The sequence below is a fragment of the Haliotis cracherodii genome, unplaced genomic scaffold, assembly GCF_022045235.1.
Source record: "Haliotis cracherodii isolate W230 unplaced genomic scaffold, xgHalCrac1.p SCAF_29, whole genome shotgun sequence".
NCBI lineage: Eukaryota > Metazoa > Mollusca > Gastropoda > Lepetellida > Haliotidae > Haliotis > Haliotis cracherodii.
Window position 1 is genome coordinate 1,798,992 of NW_027266285.1, and position 18,439 is coordinate 1,817,430.

The 18,439-nt window shown below is 38.1% G+C and overlaps 1 protein-coding gene across 1 annotated transcript in view; it reads left to right on the forward strand.

The window, feature by feature from the left end:
* Positions 1-16,786, forward strand: part of LOC139473516 (tyrosine-protein phosphatase non-receptor type 23-like) — a 48,528-nt gene extending 31,742 nt beyond the window's left edge. The window contains exons 22-26 of the mRNA XM_071256135.1: positions 640-768; positions 3,364-3,416; positions 4,264-4,368; positions 5,744-5,943; positions 7,097-16,786. Coding sequence (XP_071112236.1) covers positions 640-768; positions 3,364-3,416; positions 4,264-4,368; positions 5,744-5,943; positions 7,097-7,749 — 1,140 coding nt within the window. The 3' untranslated portion in view covers positions 7,750-16,786. The remainder of the gene's footprint in view (positions 1-639; positions 769-3,363; positions 3,417-4,263; positions 4,369-5,743; positions 5,944-7,096) is intronic.
* Positions 16,787-18,439: the final 1,653 nt, after the last annotated feature.

The window sequence follows — 18,439 nt, forward strand, 5'->3', positions numbered from 1 at the left end:
TAGCAATGGGCCTATGAGCTGCTTCAGGAGAAGATTATACCACAATAGGATGTGTCAGCCACACTACCAGAATACTTTACACATCCACATATCAGAATGTAGCTATGGGTCTATAAGCTGCTTCAGGAGAAGATTATACCACAATAGGATGTGTCAGCCACACTACCAGAATACTTTACGCATCTATATATCAGAATGTAGCTATGGGCCTATAAGCTGCTTCAGGAGAAGATTATACCACAACAGGATGTGTCAGCCACACTACCAAAATACTTTACACATCCACATATCAGAATGTAGCTATGGGTCTATAAGCTGCTTCAGGAGAAGATTATACCACAATAGGATGTGTCAGACAAACTACCAGAATACTTTACACATCTATATATCAGAATGTAGCTATGGGTCTATGAGCTGCTTCAGGAGAAGATTATTCCACAATAGGATGTGTCAGCCACACTACCAGAATACTTTACACATCCACATATCAGAATGTAGCTATGGGTCTATAAGCTGCTTCAGGAGAAGATTATACCACAACAGGATGTGTCAGCCACACTACCAGAATACTTTAAAGAAATATGTATCAGAATGTAGCTATGGGTCTTTTAGAATATATTGAATTATGTCTCTTCTCAGAAATTCCCCTGCTACTGGCCGACGGAGAAAGGCAAGCAGGTGGAACATGGCCATGTGATACTCAACATGCAGAGCGTCAAGTACAGGGAGTTCTGGACCGAGAGAATCATCCACATCAAACATTCCGAGGTAGGACTGACATCTTAGAGGGAGTGTTGTTCTCAGTGAGTGAGTTTGGGTGGATGGGTAGGTGGGTGAGTGGATGGGTTTCAAGTGAAAAGTGAGTGTCAGCTGTGTTTTTGAACTGGGTATCAGTTCTAGTGAGTGAGCAGTGTTTGAAATATAACATGAAAGTGAAGGGGTCCTTGTCACACCTCTAATGTTGAATGTTAGAGATTGAAGTTTCCATAGAAAGTACCATGGGAGCAGATCTGAAGGACCTCAGGCCCAACCAAACACTAGTGAGAGATTATCAGCCTGGAATAAATGCCTATGAATAAATGCCGGTGTTAGAATGATAGTAACAATACAGCATTTCCCTAAATATTTCAACAACTTCCTGAACATTTCCAGTGGTATTCTCTGTAATTCAGCATTTTTGTTATCATTGTTGGATACCAGAGTCCGTTTGACTCCAAATGAGAACGATGAATTGCAAAATAACTCGAAATCTAGAAAAGTGTATGAAACATAAATACGGTACTTGACCATGAATACCCTGTACCCAACAAAATCTGAATTTTGTTTATTTTAAGACCCATGAAGGATGAAGTTCTTTAAGAAACTATCATGTAATTTTGTATAGAAATGTGTACATGACACGTAGGGGAACAAACCGTGGAAGGAACAGCACAAGCACGGTCTGCACGGTCTGCACGTGCTACACAGTGACCGTGTTCATTCAATGACAAGATGCGCTACTCAACAGATGTTAAACAGTTGATGTTGAATGTGTATGATTTCTTTAGAAGTGAAGCAGAAAGAGCAAAGCCTTTTTATGCAGTTAATAAATTCTTGAAACGAGCTTCAAAAGCTCTTGGTATGTCCCCTCAGAAACTTAAAAATGTTGTTAGTCGACGAGATACAAATAGTCATGCCAAGGTTGGTAGGGAACATGTCAAAATCACACAAGGTTGATAAATTAGACAGTTTTCAGAGGGATCAAGTCAGGGTGCAATTGTCAAACTGCACTCAGAAAATAAGTACCTGTCCCTAAGAATTTTGAAGAAACACCTTGAAACTGACCATGATTTACGTGTTACAAAGTACAAACTATGGCAGCTGTTGCATACATTTGGTTACAAATACAAAAAGATAACTGGAGAAAATAGGGCTGTGTTGTGTGAACGGTCTGACATTGTTCATCTCCGAAATCATTACCTTCGTACCATCAAGCAGAAACGTGAAGAAGGATATGAGCCCGTCTTCTTAGATGAGACATGAGTAAATGCGTCACACACAGCAAACAGTCAGTGGGTACCCAGTGGTGACTGTAAGGAGTCTGGTAGAAAGTTACCAATGGGAAAGGGTGAAAGACTCATAGATCTCCATGCTGGTTCTGCTAGTCAGGGTTTTCTCCCAGACTGTGATCTCTTCTTTAGAGCCAAGGCCAAAGACAACAGGGACTACCACACAGAAATGAACTGCAATGTATTTCTGGAGTGGGTGAAAGATAAAGTAGTCCCTGCTTTGCCTACCAAGTCTCTCATTGTCATGGACAATGCACCGTATCACAGTGTGCAGGATCCAGAAAGCAAGACTCCAACCTCAAATAACCGTAAAGGAGACATGGTTACTTGGCTGCAACGGAGGAACATTACCCTTCCTTCGTGAGCGACGAAACCAGAGCTCTATGAAATCATAAAAACTATGAAACCTGACCCCGTGTATAAAGTTGACAGTTACATCAAGGGTCAGGGTCACGCTGTCTTACGACTGCCACCTTATCACTGCGACCTGAATCCAATCGAGTTGGTATGGGGCATCGTCAAGGGTGACATTGGACGATCAAGCACAACGTTCAAATTATGAGATGTTGAACAACTCGTAAAGGAATCCCTTGGACGGTTAACAGTAGAAACATGGAGGCGTTGTGTGGCCACAGTTGTTGACGAGATAGAGCCACGTTATTGGTCACGAGATGGACTACGGCCAGCAACAGTCCAACCTATAATAGTGGCAGTCGGTTCAGGCACCAGCAGTTACGACGACGAGATCTATGGCATGAGCGAGTCAGATTGCGACTGAAATTATCATGAGACAGCCCCTCTAACGCTCTGTCATTTCCCCTACCACAGAACGTGCAGTGCATGCTTGCTTGCGCTGTGCCTTCCACGGTCTTTCCCCCCTACGTGTCATGTACACATTTCTATACAAAATTACATGATAGTTTCTTAAAGAACTTCATCCTTCATGGGTCTTAAAATAAACAAAATTCAGATTTTGTTGGGTACAGGGTATTCATGGTCAAGTACTATATTGATGTTTCATACACTTTTCTGGATTTCGAGTTATTTTGCAATTCATCGTTCTCATTTGGAGTCAAACGGACTCTGGTATCCAACAATGATAACAAAAATGCTGAATTACAGAGAATACCACTGGAAATGTTCAGGAAGTTGTTGAAATATTTAGGGAAATGCTGTCGGGTGACGAAATTCTTACAAGACAGTAAGTATTATAATAGTTACTATAGGCATGTGATCCTACAGTTGATGCTGTGCATACTGACATAATGTATGATGTGTCCTGTACATCTCATTCTGACATGCTGTTCCTCCACAGACTAAACAAGGGCGCACTGTGGTACACCTGCAATACAAGAACTGGCCGGTCAGGTGAGTGACTCAAAGCGGCACTATGGCTGCGTGTGTTATCATGTAGAATAGTCAGAAATGTATGGAATGTCCTAGAATTTGAGATGACTCCCCAGTTGAAGTTTTCAGTGAATTTTGAGGCACTTAAGAAAGTGATTGTAAGTTTAGAAAGTGATTGTAAGGCTACTATAGTCTCAGCACTTGTGCATTCACATCGACTTGTGACAGTCATAATGCTAATGCATAGGCCCTGGCACATAACCAGGTACTACCTGCCTCAGAACTAGGTTCATTCTTGGAGCTCTGATGTGCACGGTGTGTATTAGTGAAGTGCCTACAAACTGCTCAGCTTATTACATCATAATGATTATGTATTTTCTAAAAAACTCCAAATAAATTCTCAGGTGCCAGTTTCTGTTGTGTGTGTTCCCATTCAAGACTTCCCCTTTCAAACATCACAAAATGTATAGCAGTTTGAAAGTTTGGAGTCCTAGCCTCAACTTGTCTTTCTGTGGTATGTTCAGTAGATTGGTGTGCTGGCCTACATGTGTACTGGGCCCAGTCTTCACAGTGGTAGTATCAGTCTCTGCCAAATTATGTTTGCTAAAAATCAGAGATAAGTAAACATAAACAAAGATGGACCTCAGTGATAAGGGGAAGACATGTTTGTGTCAGGTTTCCTTTCAAATCAGAAGAGAGTCTACCATGCACCTTATGTTGAGAAAAAGAGTGAACTTAGGACTTTTCAGAGTTAAAACTTGTTCTTGTCGAGAATGATCGACATAAATCAGTGATAGTTTCTGACTTTGCACAGGTCACAATTTCCACATACTTAACAGTCACTACTTCATCTGTGCCTATTTTACAGTGGCTTTCCTGATGATGTGTCACACATTGTCAAGTTCATCGAAGAAGTCCACAGTTTCTACCGACAACAACGGAGCTTAATGAAACCTGTCATGGTGCATTGTGGGTAAGTTTAGGCAACTTTAGGGGTCCCCAATTATGTATGTCCGTTTTACAAGTTTCACAAGTAGAATTTGTAATACAGATGATATTATAAACAATTGTTTGTAGGCAAAGCTAACCTGCCCAATATGTTTCCCTTCTAAATCTCACAAAAGAGATGTAGCAAGGACCAGTCAGAGAAGTATATGCTATTTTGTACAGATAGTAAACATGGGACATGAAAGTTCTTTCACTTCGTAGAGATTAGGTAACTTGGTGCTTGATTTGGGTCATTTGTTTAAAAGCATGTTACATGTTGCCAAGAAATATTTAACTGTCTAGATTGAGGGCCAAACTGTATGAACGTCGGAGCTTGCGACAACGTTCATACAATGTTTGGCCCTCACTCTAGGAAGGTTCATACTCCTATGAACTCACACAAAGTGAAAGTCAATTCTTATGATTTTTTTATCACAATTTCTTACCTCTAAGGATGTAGGCCAAGATCTAAACACAATTTTTTTAGTACGCGTGACTTCATGTTTACACTGACAGCCATACAACAACCAGCTATATCACAGAGTAAAATAGTTCCTCAAAAAGAGAGGTGACATGGGCATTTAGATGCACAACTTGCTCTTCAGAAACATCTTAAGCAGCACATGTATTCAAATCATATCCTCATTAGATGAGAAAGGTCTGTAAAGAATACATTTACATCAAGTACAAGACGTCAAAATGGCCGACACGATAAACGTGACGGGAGAGATTTCCGAAGTTGTTAATGAACCTGTGGCGGTTACATGTGTTAGTCATCATTGATCAACTGGCCGATCATTGAAAGGTGATTAAAGATGCGTCAAACAGACATTAAGGTAAATTCATAGATTGCTGGAGACGGTCATTGTCAGCCAAGGCATGGATTGAGTGGATACTACGATAGTTTAGATATGCATTTCCTTGTTTGTTCATTTGGATAGGCTGCAGCGAGGATATTCGTGAATAATCATGCAGTCATGCTCTCTGAAATTTCTCACTGTATACTGAAACGCTGAGACCAAGAATAAAGGTTCTAAATGATCAGAAAGAACTCTTATGTATGTTTTCGTGCTAGGGAATTCCCAGGGGTTTCCCCAGGAATGTGGAAGTAGTCTGACAGTGTTGACATCATTTCTAGAACACAATCTCGTGAAAAACGTATGAACGTCAAATTGTGTCGTTCATACACTTATGAACGTCAATTTAGCTGTCATGTGACCGACCTCTAGTCCAATGGAAAAGCCGTATATCGTGTTAACTTCAAATTAAAAAATTATTTTATAATCTGTCCAAAAGTAATGGACTGAAACAAATATTTTGGACTGGTGAGTTCTTCATCTGTTTTATTGTTTCCTATTCAGGAACGGCATTGGTCGGAGTGGTGCCTTCCTGCTTATATACACTGGCATGCAGGAGATTCTCCATGGCAACGGTTTACTTGACATTCTGGTGATGGCAGGTCGGCTGTTGCAGAAGCGTAAGAGTATGATACAAAACAAGGAGCAGGTCAAGTTTGCCTATGACAGCATCCTCTTCTTTGCAGAGGAATTTCTCAGAAAGAGTAAGTTCAATGTCTTCCTGCAGTACTTAAATAGCTTCTGATAGTCAGTCCCACATGGAATTACATGATAGAATTGGTACCCTGTGGGGATTTGGGGACAGAATTGGTCCCCACTTAGGAATCTGTCATAGAATTGATCGTCCACGGGGATTCTGGGATACAATTGGTCCCCACTTAGGAATCTGTCATAGAATTGATCGTCCACGGGGATTCTGGGATACAATTAGTCCCCACTTAGGAATCTGTCATAGAATTGATCGTCCACGGGGATTCTGGGATACAATTAGTCCCCACTTAGGAATCTGTCATAGAATTGATCGTCCACGGGGATTCTGGGATACAATTAGTCCCCACTTAGGAATCTGTCATAGAATTGATCGTCCACGGGGATTCTGGGATACAATTAGTCCCCACTTAGGAATCTGTCATAGAATTGATCGTCCACGGGGATTCTGGGATACAATTAGTCCCCACTTAGGAATCTGTCATAGAATTGATCGTCCACGGGGATTCTGGGATACAATTAGTCCCCACTTAGGAATCTGTCATAGAATTGATCGTCCACGGGGATTCTGGGATACAATTAGTCCCCACTTAGGAATCTGTCATAGAATTGATCGTCCACGGGGATTCTGGGATAGAATTGGTCCTCCGTGGAAATTCCAGTGAAGAATTTGTTCTCCAGGTATCTATTCTGGTTGTAATAGGCAACGCGATGGATCAGATGGTCATTCTCAGTGACCTGGTTGATTGGTTTTTATTGTACCCCAGCAATGGAGATCATTGTTCATGATATCAATCACTACTGTTTAGTCCAGACTCATTTATTTACATACAGGCCTATGGCATATACCTGGAATATTGCTGAGTGCGGCATTAAACAACAAACTAATGAGATAGTCATAGGGCCATTGACTCATGAAAATCCAACATAGATTCACCACCGATAATATTTTTGTGATACTTGACCAATCTGGTAATGGGTTCCTTTATCCAGCGGCAATGAAATCAATCTAAAACTTGTGCTGCTGTTTGTAAACACTTGCAAGTTAACATTATACTGACAAATATAATATTATGTAGCAGTTTGATATACATCAGTGTCAGTTTAAAGTCATGTGATTGGGTTTGAAAAAGAAATTTTTGTTTTCAGAGGATATTTTGGTGAAAACCCCACACTTCAGTGGACGGAAGAAGTCAACGGATTCCCATGTCTACCACCCGGACAAAGATGACATTGTTCTGGGATCTGTCAATCTTGAAATTATCAAGAAAAATGTTGGCAAACTTGGTGAAAAACACAGCAGTGATGTGCATGTTGCTTCCTCAAATGGAGACGTACAACAAGGGCAGACAATTTTTGAAGCAAGTATTTCAAGGGAGGATAACTCCATTGGATGTTTGCCAGACTTAATCCAACAACCTTCAAGAAATGAAAATGTGGGCATTTCAGGTCAGGGGCAAGGTCAGAGCATGCCACAGACAGATATTTCGAGCGGAAGTGGCAGTCCGCAGGTACGAAGCCGATCAGGTTCCAATACGTCCATCAAGAGTGGAAGTTCTGTCAGTACGACATCTTTGAAGGGCTCCCCACAGCATAAGGCCGAAGGCAAACCTGTTCCAAATTCTCTCGTCGATTTACAGAACCCTAGCACATTCACCCTTGGGACTGCAACTCCAGAGAAGAAGAAAATAACGAAGGCAAGTTTTGCTGGAAAGCCAGCAGGAATAAAGGAAAATTTGAACAGACCTGATGATCCGTTAAGTTCACTGGATCCCTTGTGGACAATTGCAAAAGAAAAATAATTGGTGTTCTGGACTGGAAGTTTCCGTGTGTGACCTTGACATTGTGATGAATGCATCGTGATATTGGCCAGTGTTTGAAATGAAGGATGAAAGTTAAGGTGTCTTAATCACCTTTAGAATGGCTCCTTAGATTCGGATGTTGTATCAAAGCACCTCAAGGACTCAAGACCCACTAAGTGTCTGACACTGTAGTAAGGCAACATTTCATGAGATTTGCATTTATGGCTATTTTTTCAGAGTGTGAAGAAGAGGTGTCATCTTTATAAGGATATACTGACATAGTGCTTTTACTGCCTTCACAAGCAAATCAGGACCTTCTTTGTCAAAAGGTGCAAGCAAACTAGTGCATAGTCTTTCTGGTGCTAGACAAATATTGCTGTTTCATTTGAGAGTCTGCATTTTTCATGATATCTTGAAAGATGTGACTAACGGGATCGGTAGGTCAGGCACGCTGACTTGGTTGATGCATGTCATCAATCCCAATTGCGTGGATCAATGCTCATGATGTCAATCACTGGATTGTCTGGTCCAGACTAGATTATTTACAGACCGCCATCATATAGCTGGAATGTTGCTGAGAGTGGCATTAAACAACAAACAAACAAACAAACATTATATCTCTCCATTCTGTTATGATAAATATGTACTCATGTCTTTGTTTTCGACTCTAAATATATGCAACACTAAAAAATAGCAATGCAATCAAATTACACTCTTGAGCGAGACAAATTCTGTGCTATGGAGTTATTTATGGAGTGGAGATAGTGACATCACTTCCTGAACCAAACTTTGGTGGTGATTGTTTCCAGGGAATTGATTATATTAGAATAGAGATATGATACACTGGTTAATGCTGACTCTTTAGGTGGGAATAATGAAGGTTTGTTGTGCATTGTGTAATATGTCATGAAATGTTGCTTGGCAGACGTGTGACCTTGAAGGTTTATTCAGTGAACATGGCTACCACAAAGAGGAGATCAACAATAACAATTGAAATTCTGTATTACTCAGACCTCAAAGTTGTCTACAGATTTGTGGCAACTTTGGTTTTGCTTTATATTTTAAGCAATGAATTGATTATATTCATATCTAATCTAAAAGTACTTACCATGCTTACTCCAAAACATGTTTGGTGTCTGACTGTAATTACGATTTGTCAGACGTTTGAAGTGTTTATATATAGTCAATATTTATTGTTATAATAGAAAGAAATTCTATATATCATGGTTGTGGCAGGACTTATTACAGCTGATGCATCAGACTCTTAGAAAGGCATATATTTTACGGTCTGTCTTTCAGAGTATGTCGATGTTAATATTGAACTAGCCCGGGGGTTATCACAGAGCTTGGTTAATGTAACATACTAGATTTATGGGGAAAAACAAGTGTTCAAACTTTTTACTTGTCAAAGTGGCAGACAAGGGCAGTGTCTAACCATGTATTTCCAGAGCCATGTATTTACAGTTTCCCAGACTGAACTGGACTGAATTTCTGGTGAGAAATCTTTCTGACAGTTGCGTCAGTGTGTTTGATACAGTTGCTGAAAGAGATCCGTTTGTGATGTTCAGTGTCAGTGTCCTGTTTTGACAAATGGTTATGATTGGTTAGGGAGGTCAATGTTGTAAAACGATTGACCATTGTGTCAAAATGTCACATCAGGATGTTGTAGAATTATGCTTTACTGTATGAGGTGGGACATGCCTTTGTTAGTGTATGATTGTTTCCTTTGACTGACGTGTAGGTTGTTTGGGGTGAAATACTTGTATAGCTTACATAAACTAATAAGTAATAGCCTTACCTGGACCCAGGCTTTGTAAGTACAATCCACAATTATTGGAATTTTAGGGTCAGTTTTCACAAAAACGGATGAAAAAGTAATAATACCTTTGTTGTTGGTAGAATAAAGGGTGTCATATTACAAGTTGGCATACATGGTATATGTGGTATTATTAAGACATTTAAGAAATGGTTAACAGATCTTCCATCACCTAGTAATCTGCATTCAGCATTTACCTTTTTTTACTAACTTTATTTCTCAAGTATTTTATTTGTTTCTGAAATCAGCCAAGTAATATTCATTTTACACATCAGTGAAAACATCTGGTATTGTATCCAGGTATCAGGAGCTTGTACATTAAATAAACATTTTAAGGGCCACTTACTTATAAAAATGAAACTTAAGTCTACCACAGTATCTCAGAACACACATCACAGCTGTGACAGTGGATGTTTCTGTGTTGTGATTAGTCATCAATGTTAATTAAAATGTGAGCTTAGAAATCAGGAGGAAATTGGCCATCAGTAGTGTCCTCAATGGCTGGGCATTGATCAGTAAGCAGTAATGTGCAGGTTCAATGGTGCTATGTCTCATGGAATTTGTGTTTTACCAAACAGCTTGAATGGACTACTGTGTCTAAGTTATAAATAACAATGCAGTTTTAAACACCTGTTTTTATTTTTCATATTTTTACAACAGGCAATAAATCTCTATTTCACATTAAACAGTGCTTCATGTTACATTAAACTTTAGACTGATTGTGTTTTAGTGGTTTTACACTAGTCATTAAACCCTTCTTGGACTGTCTATCAAGTGGAGGTCTTATATGTGATAGATTCTGATGATTGTAAAGAATTCACTTTAATGTATGATTTATTACATAGTGTTTCATTGTGACTCTGGGCCCTTTATGATATGTATCATCAGCTTTGAGGGTGTAACCACATGCTCACACCATACTTACCACCCCAAGGACTGATAGCATTTATTAAGGATACAACAACTAATTTGTTTCAGCTTTCCACCAAATGTTTTGCCAAAGTCAGGTAAAAACAGATGAGAGTTTGTAATGTTTTTAGAATTATTATTTCAACTGATCCTACTACTGCAGTTAAACAATGATGTGTCAAACTTTGATGTGTCAAACTTTGATGTGTTAAACTTTGATGTGTCAAACTTTGATGTGTCAAACATTGATGTGTCAAACTTAAGGTTTTCTTGACGTAAAAGATTGATCCCTGCATATTCCTTCTTTGTGTCAATCCTCAGATAACTGGAAGTATTTAACGTCCCTTCAACTTCGACACATCGTTGTTTGACTGACCTGCTCCTGATTTTAGAGACCTATAGGACAGATTGTATCTTTCAAAACTTGGTGAAACTTTAGAATACGTTTTGCAGAAACAAATTTATTTTATCATGTACTACAAACACAGAAAATCACAGTTTAACATGTTTGATTGAATTCTAGGGTTTAAACAAATTAGCCTCCCCTCTGTACTACATAATGACGGTGTGGTGTACAGGTCTAACCACTCAGGACAATGTGTCTTTGTTACACCATGTACTAGGGTAATAGCTGCAAATGTTATGGAAGATCACGCTGGCTTCAAAAGTGTTGAGATAAATGTTTGAGCAAATCCTACAAAACATGAAGCCAATAATTGTTACTGAGAATCATCCCACAACACCTTCTTGTGTACATGGTAGGGATGTCTTTTTATTGTGATGTCACTCTATGTTTTAATGTCAATGCTGTAACGATACAAATATTAAAATTATTATTAGATTAATGTATATAAACATTTCTGTGGCATTGGATTATTACGATTACTGTGGTTTAAAGGGGCACTGATCTAACGCAATTCCCCGGGACTGGTTGTTGCCTTTGTTATTGTTTTTTCACAGTGAGTACCCGGATGTATAGCAGAAATCTAGACTAGTTCGCGACCTCTGCTGCGCTGTTCGTAAGCGCATTAGTCACTATTATGGGTAGTAATAAGGGCGTAGGGTCACATTGATCAACAAAATGAAATACAGTTTTCGAGATAATAAGGAAATGTAGGTATCATCGGTAATGGTGACAAAGTTTTGATAAGTCACTTGCTTGGTAATTTTGTGATTTTCGTTTACTCTATTTTGACTGGCAACACAAAGTAAATATTTCACCTGAGCATTGCTTTTTTTATAGTGTGTATATTTTTTTAACTGTCAAAATGTGTAACATTTTCAAATTTATCAAACGTCTAAATATTCAATTATTTTACAAAGTGACTGAAAAACATTTCCATCTGTATTATTATGATAACGAATTCCAAACATTTTGATGTTTAATGTCATCACCAAGAGACTGAAAATGTTAGGTTGAAAAGTACATTTCTATGTTGTTTGGCTTCTAATCCTACATAATAATCTGTTGTAATGTTTGTAGGCCCCTTTGATCGTTTTAATCAATCTGGACAGATTTTTTAGTTAAAATGACTGAAATATTTACACATTTTATAAATTGCCTAAGAGAATCACATTTTAAAAATTGACGGTAATAATATACACGCTTACAAAGGAAAAGACCTGTGAAAACAACGTCTATCGTGGATTGAAGAATTTCCCAACCAAGACGTAGAGAAACAAGAACGAATCGGTTCAATGCTACAGCAAATGAAGGAAAACAAAATGCAAATTCCATGATTACAACCTACCAAATTTATGTGTATAAATTTTAGGCATCTTCCTTGTTCGAGGAATGTATCCGTGAATATCCACACAAAGGAACAATATCCCACTCGTCTGCAGCTGTACAAAGAAACTTATTCGATGTCACTAGTCTCTGTAACAATCAAATATTTTAAAAGATATATATCGTTTCGGGATATTATAACCCGTGTTCGTTTCACAACAGATAACTTGGATTGTTTCAGGTGTTTCACATAGGTGTCAAGTCTCAAGGGTCGGCTGAGAAAGCCCACGTGACAACTACTTTCATAACGTCCACGGTTCCTAAAAAATCCATTGAGTGATAGATTATAATGATCAATCAATCAACGTATTATCAGTTAACCCTTTGAAAAAGATGTTTTTACATCGGCACTTCGCGTCATGATATGAGTGTATTCCCTTTGTTTTAGTAAACCTAGACATGTAAACACTCACTTTTGAATATCCACTGTGCAAGATAACAGTGATTAATCGATCGGCATATTTTCTGTTAATCCTTTGATGACTAGGAACGATCTGTTGATTTACAAAAAAAGTAAATCAACTGATCATTCACCTCTTGCTGGTCTGCATATTACTTAACACATATTACCCCAGACTCAATAAATGCCAAATGGGAACCTTTGTCAGGTAATCTAAGTGGTGCTACCGCTAATTGTACCAGTAATAAATTCATTAACTGAGCATCAAGTGAAAGACGACAAATACACAAGTGTAGGGTTATACGACAAAACGTGGATGACAACAAGGGAGTAGTAATCGTATTATCAACGCAATCCGAAATCCGAAAATGCTTTCACTGCATGGATACGTTTTTTATTATCAAACTATAACCATCTTGGGTATTTCCAAATGACGACATCAGATGAGCTCCGCTGTTCTTTTTGTCTGTTTGTTTAGGCTGAAGAAATTAATTAACATGCGCCCTTTGTCGAAATCTTTATAGATCACAGTTAACCAATCAGTGTTAATGCAAAAATGCATAAAACAAATATTGCCTCCAGCCTCCAAGTTTATTTAGCTGTCCTTGCAGACGGTAGCCCAGTCTCTTGTCACGCTCAGTTGCGTTGCGTATCATCCGGGTACTCACGGGGAAAAAAACAATAACAAAGGCAACAACTAGTCCGGGGAATTGCGTTAGATCAGTGCCCCTTTAAGATGGAAAATTCAAATTTAAACATTTCAGGGATGATCCTAGTTCATATTAATTCCATCTCTACATGTCATTTTTATCCATACACATACAGAATAATTAGTTTGATAAATGATTGATATATTGTTATGTTGAGTCAATATGTCAATACTAATATCATTACTATTATTTAAATCAATGATACACCTGGATTAGTATCACATATTTGTTATAGGTATGTGATTTGTTCATATCATTGGTGTACACCCAAGCTTGAGTAATAGAAGAAATGTGTTTGATATATGTATAAGCCTTAGTAAGTCACATACATGTTTTTGTACACACACAAGCTTATGTAATGGCACACAAATGTAAATGATGTACTCAGAAGCTTAAGTCGTTCACACAAATGTGTTTGGTGTACACATAAACTTGGGTAAACTCACAGTGAAGCTTGAGCAGTATACTTTGAAATGTTAAATAGTGCACAATGGGACAAGCTTGGGACACCCATGCATTGTCATGTCAGCAACACAGTCTCTCTCACAGAGCATCATGTAAGCAGGATTTGTAATTTACAAGGTTTGGAAGACCTGTGCTGGATGCGTTTGTCTTCCACAGCATAAATGAATTCTCTGTGCAGATAATTGCAGGACGATGCAAGCTTTCTCTGGATAAAATATGGATGGTATGTTGTGTAACCTGTTTGTTAATGGTATGCTGGTTATTGATGTGATATTCCTTTATGTTATGATCAAAGACTTGATAGCATAATTTCTTTTTGTTAGAAATATGAATTGCAAGTCATGGGTTTGCGTGGTGTATCTTCATTATTGTTTTCTTATGATGATTTTCTTCAAAACAAGTGTTCTACCAGGCAGTGGGTCGCTAAGGGTCATCTTAAGCATCACAGTTTGTTGTGCAGAGTGATGTCCCTTAGACACACTAGGATCCTATGGTCATGGATTCATATCCAGGAGTCCCCTGATTATGAACCTTGGTTTGTCAGCACCATGTCAGTGCTTGTGGGTTTCACCAAAGTTGTACCTGCATCAGTTCGAGTTTTCTCCCACGTTCAGCTGACCTGTTGTGATAGAACTGAAACATTGGTCATTCATACAGGTGTGGGAAATATTATCATTAAATAAACTAAGTTTGATTATATTAATGGACACTGTCTTCATATACATGATCTAAGTTTGATGATATTTATAGACATCGTCTTCATTCAAAATGAAACTAACTGGCTCAAACTAGTCAACATGTGGATGCATTTCATTCATATTACTGTATTGTGTAATGGCAGGAAGTTTTTGTAATTACTGGCCAGATGAAAGTCACTTCAGGTGATATATCTATATGTTTCTCAAAAATGTACCTTTCCTCCATTAATGTGAAGTAAATCACTTCAAGGTAACTATCCATTGTTAATGATATTAATTAATTCTTGCAAACACTTGTTAAAATCAAAATGCTAGCTTATACACAGGAAAGTTGTAATGTATTAGTTTAGCAGGTAGGAACCTGTTTTATATTTGCATGCTTTTTATTATGCTGTCCTTGAGGAGATGCCTTCAAACCCTAGTGGGATACAATCATACTCTTACTGTAAGCAAGATAAAAGAACTTTCATTGAGGGAGTAGTTCGAAGGTTTGATGTTTGTTTTCAGACATTCACCCACCCAACCCCCAACCAACCCTTCCATCCCCAAAACACAAGTCATATAACCAATACATAGTTCTCTGACATACATCCACCTAACCCCCATCCAAACCTTCCATCCCCAAAAAACACAAGTCATATAACCAATACATAGTTCTCTGACATACACCCACCTAACCCCCATCCAACCCTTCCATCCCCAAAACACATGTCATAGTACCATTGCATAGTTCTCTGACATACACCCACCTAACCCCCATCCAACCCATCCATCCCCAAAACACAAGTCATAGTACCATTACATAGTTCTCAGACATACACCCACCTAACCCCCATCCAACCCTTCCATCCCCAAAACACAAGTCATAGTACCATTGCATAGTTCTTTTATTAAGACATGACACAAAACATCAAGAAGCACATCCTTGTCCTCACATGTAGGGATGAGACTGCAATCAACTCTATACTGTAGTATCAATCTAACAGTAAAGAATAGTACCATTGCAGAAGTTAGGGAGCACCGCCAACATTAAAACATCTTGCAAGTTGTTTTTTTCAATGGAAACAATTATCATTGACTTTCATTCTGTGTAGCTTTCATAGATAGTAATATTGTTCATTTTCTGGGCAAATATATCATGATTACAGCTGTTATTTATTTACTTATACTGTATGAAACCATGAAAAATTGATTTTGTCAGATGGAAAACTTGCTGAACTTATAAAACCTCAACTCCCACATTCCCTCCAAAAGTTAAGGTATTACAATATTACATCAAACTTTTGAACTGCTCCCTGAGATGTTTTTTCTTCTCATTTAGCATTCCTTTAGTGATTGTGATTCATGTCATTCAGCCAGGTCATGATTTCAGAGTTAACCCTGTTGAGTGAGGGTTATCAGCTCCACAAGAAACTAAGGACACTGTTTGCCTTGCTGGTTTTTAACAGTGACTAACTAAAAATGCATGCCATTTGATTTGTGTTTGGACTATGCTCCACATATTATTTTATTTGGTTTGCTTCTATGACATATATTATCATTTATTTTAATGATTTCGTTTGGTAAGTTATCATTTACTTGATTAGAAGTACTTGTTTATATTCAGAGTTTATTTGTGTTTATTCTACATGATCCTCAAGACAGTTGCATAGCTTCCAGTTAGGCTAGAGAAAAATACAAATGCTATCATGTTCAGTTATATATAGACATCCAACAAGCCATTTCTTATGAAAATAATCCTTATGCTAATGACAACCTCAATTACCTATTCTGTTTGCAGATTACCTATTCTGTTTGCAGAAAATGTGATCAATATCTGTCCTGAAACATATTTGATGAAAATATGTGTAACATTGGTGCACTTTGTTGATGATCCTGTTTCACCCGGTATTGCTCCTATATCCGTTAGCCCTGCTTTGATACACACACTTGTAATAATGTACATATCAAGCACAAGCTTGTATATTACACTGGTGGGAACTTCCACTCTACTGGGAAATCAATAATGCATGTATTCTTGTCGATATCAGTTGTTCATATCATGCTGGAATCTTGTGCTATACGCCCCTAATTGAAAATAAATGATTTATGGCACTATATATTCACTAGATAACGTGACTCAGCTGATCAGTGCTGACATCAGCATGATATGAAATAGATAATGCTTAATCTGTACAATGTTGTATAAATACTTAATTTATTTGTTACTCTGTTGCATTTCACCCTGATGACATTGACAATAAACTGGAAAATCACAAGACATACTGTTGTTTTATTGTTTTTAACTCAGAATTAGCTTCTTTGAGGAATAGGTCAATGGGTGATACTTATGTCAGAAAATATTTGGTCTATAATCTGTCAATATTCAACTGGTCTGTAGCTGACATCTGTCAGTATAAAACTGGTCTATAGTTGACATGTCAGTATAAAACTTGTCTATAGTTGACATCTGTCAGTATAAAAGTGGTGTATAGTTGACATCTGTCAGTATAACACTGGTCTGTAGTTGACATCTGTCAGTATGCAACTATGCACCAGTTTTATACTGACAGATGTCAACTGTATACCAGTTTCATACTGACAGATGTCAACTGTAGACCAGTTTTATACTGACAGATGTCAACTATACACCACTTTTATACTGACAGATGTCAACTATAGACAAGTTTTATACTGACATGTCAACTATAGACCAGTTGTATACTGACAGATGTCAACTATAGACCAGTTTTATACTGACAGATGTCAACTATAGACCAGCTTTAAACTGACAGATGTCAACTATAGACCAGTGTTATCCTGACAGATGTCAACTGTAGACCAGTTTTATACTGACAGATGTCAACTATACACCAATGTTATCCTGACAGATGTCAACTATAGACCAGTTTTTTACTGACAGATGTCAACTATACACCAGTTTTATTCTGACAGATGTCAACTATAGACCAGAGTTATCCTGACAGATGTCAACTGTAGACCAGTTTTATACTGACAGATGTCAACTATAGACCAGTTTTATACTGACAGATGTGAACTATAGACCAGTTTTATACTGACATATTTCAACTGTAGACCAGTTTTATACTGACAGATGTCAACTATAGACCAAAGTTATCCTGACAGATGTCAACTTTACACCAGTTTTATACTGACAGATGTCAACTATAGACCAGTGTTATCCTGACAGATGTCAACTATAGACCATATTTATACTGACAGATGTCATCTATAGACCATTTTTATACTGACAGATGTCAACTCTAGACCAGTTTTATACTGACAGATGTCAACTATAGACCAGCTTTAAACTGACATATATCAACTATAGACCAGTGTTATCCTGACAGATGTCAACTGTAGACCAGTTTTATACTGACAGATGTCAACTATACACCCGTGTTATCCTGACAGATGTCAACTATACACCAGCGTTATCCTGATATATGTCAACTATAGACCAGTTTTATACTGATAGATGTCAACTATAGACCAGTTTTATACTGACAGAAGTCAAATATAGACCAGCTTTAAACTTAGAAGATGTCAACTATAGACCAGTGTTATCCTGACAGATGTCAACTATAGACCAGTTTTATACTGACAGAAGTCAAATATAGACCAGCTTTAAACTTAGAAGATGTCAACTATAGACCAGTGTTATCCTGACAGATGGCAGAGGGGAGTGGGAATGAAATTTACACATTGAACAGTTACTAGCAGATACCAACATGTATAAAGGACGACAGAAGCAGTCGTAGAAATGGCAAGGAGCGAATTTCTTTCAGCGAATTGAAATAGTGCCGTTAACAAGAATGGAGCTGAAGGTGATGTACATCGTGCTGTGTCACGCAGACGTTATGTTCTGGAGCCTTCCACCGTTTATTTAATGTCATCGCTATA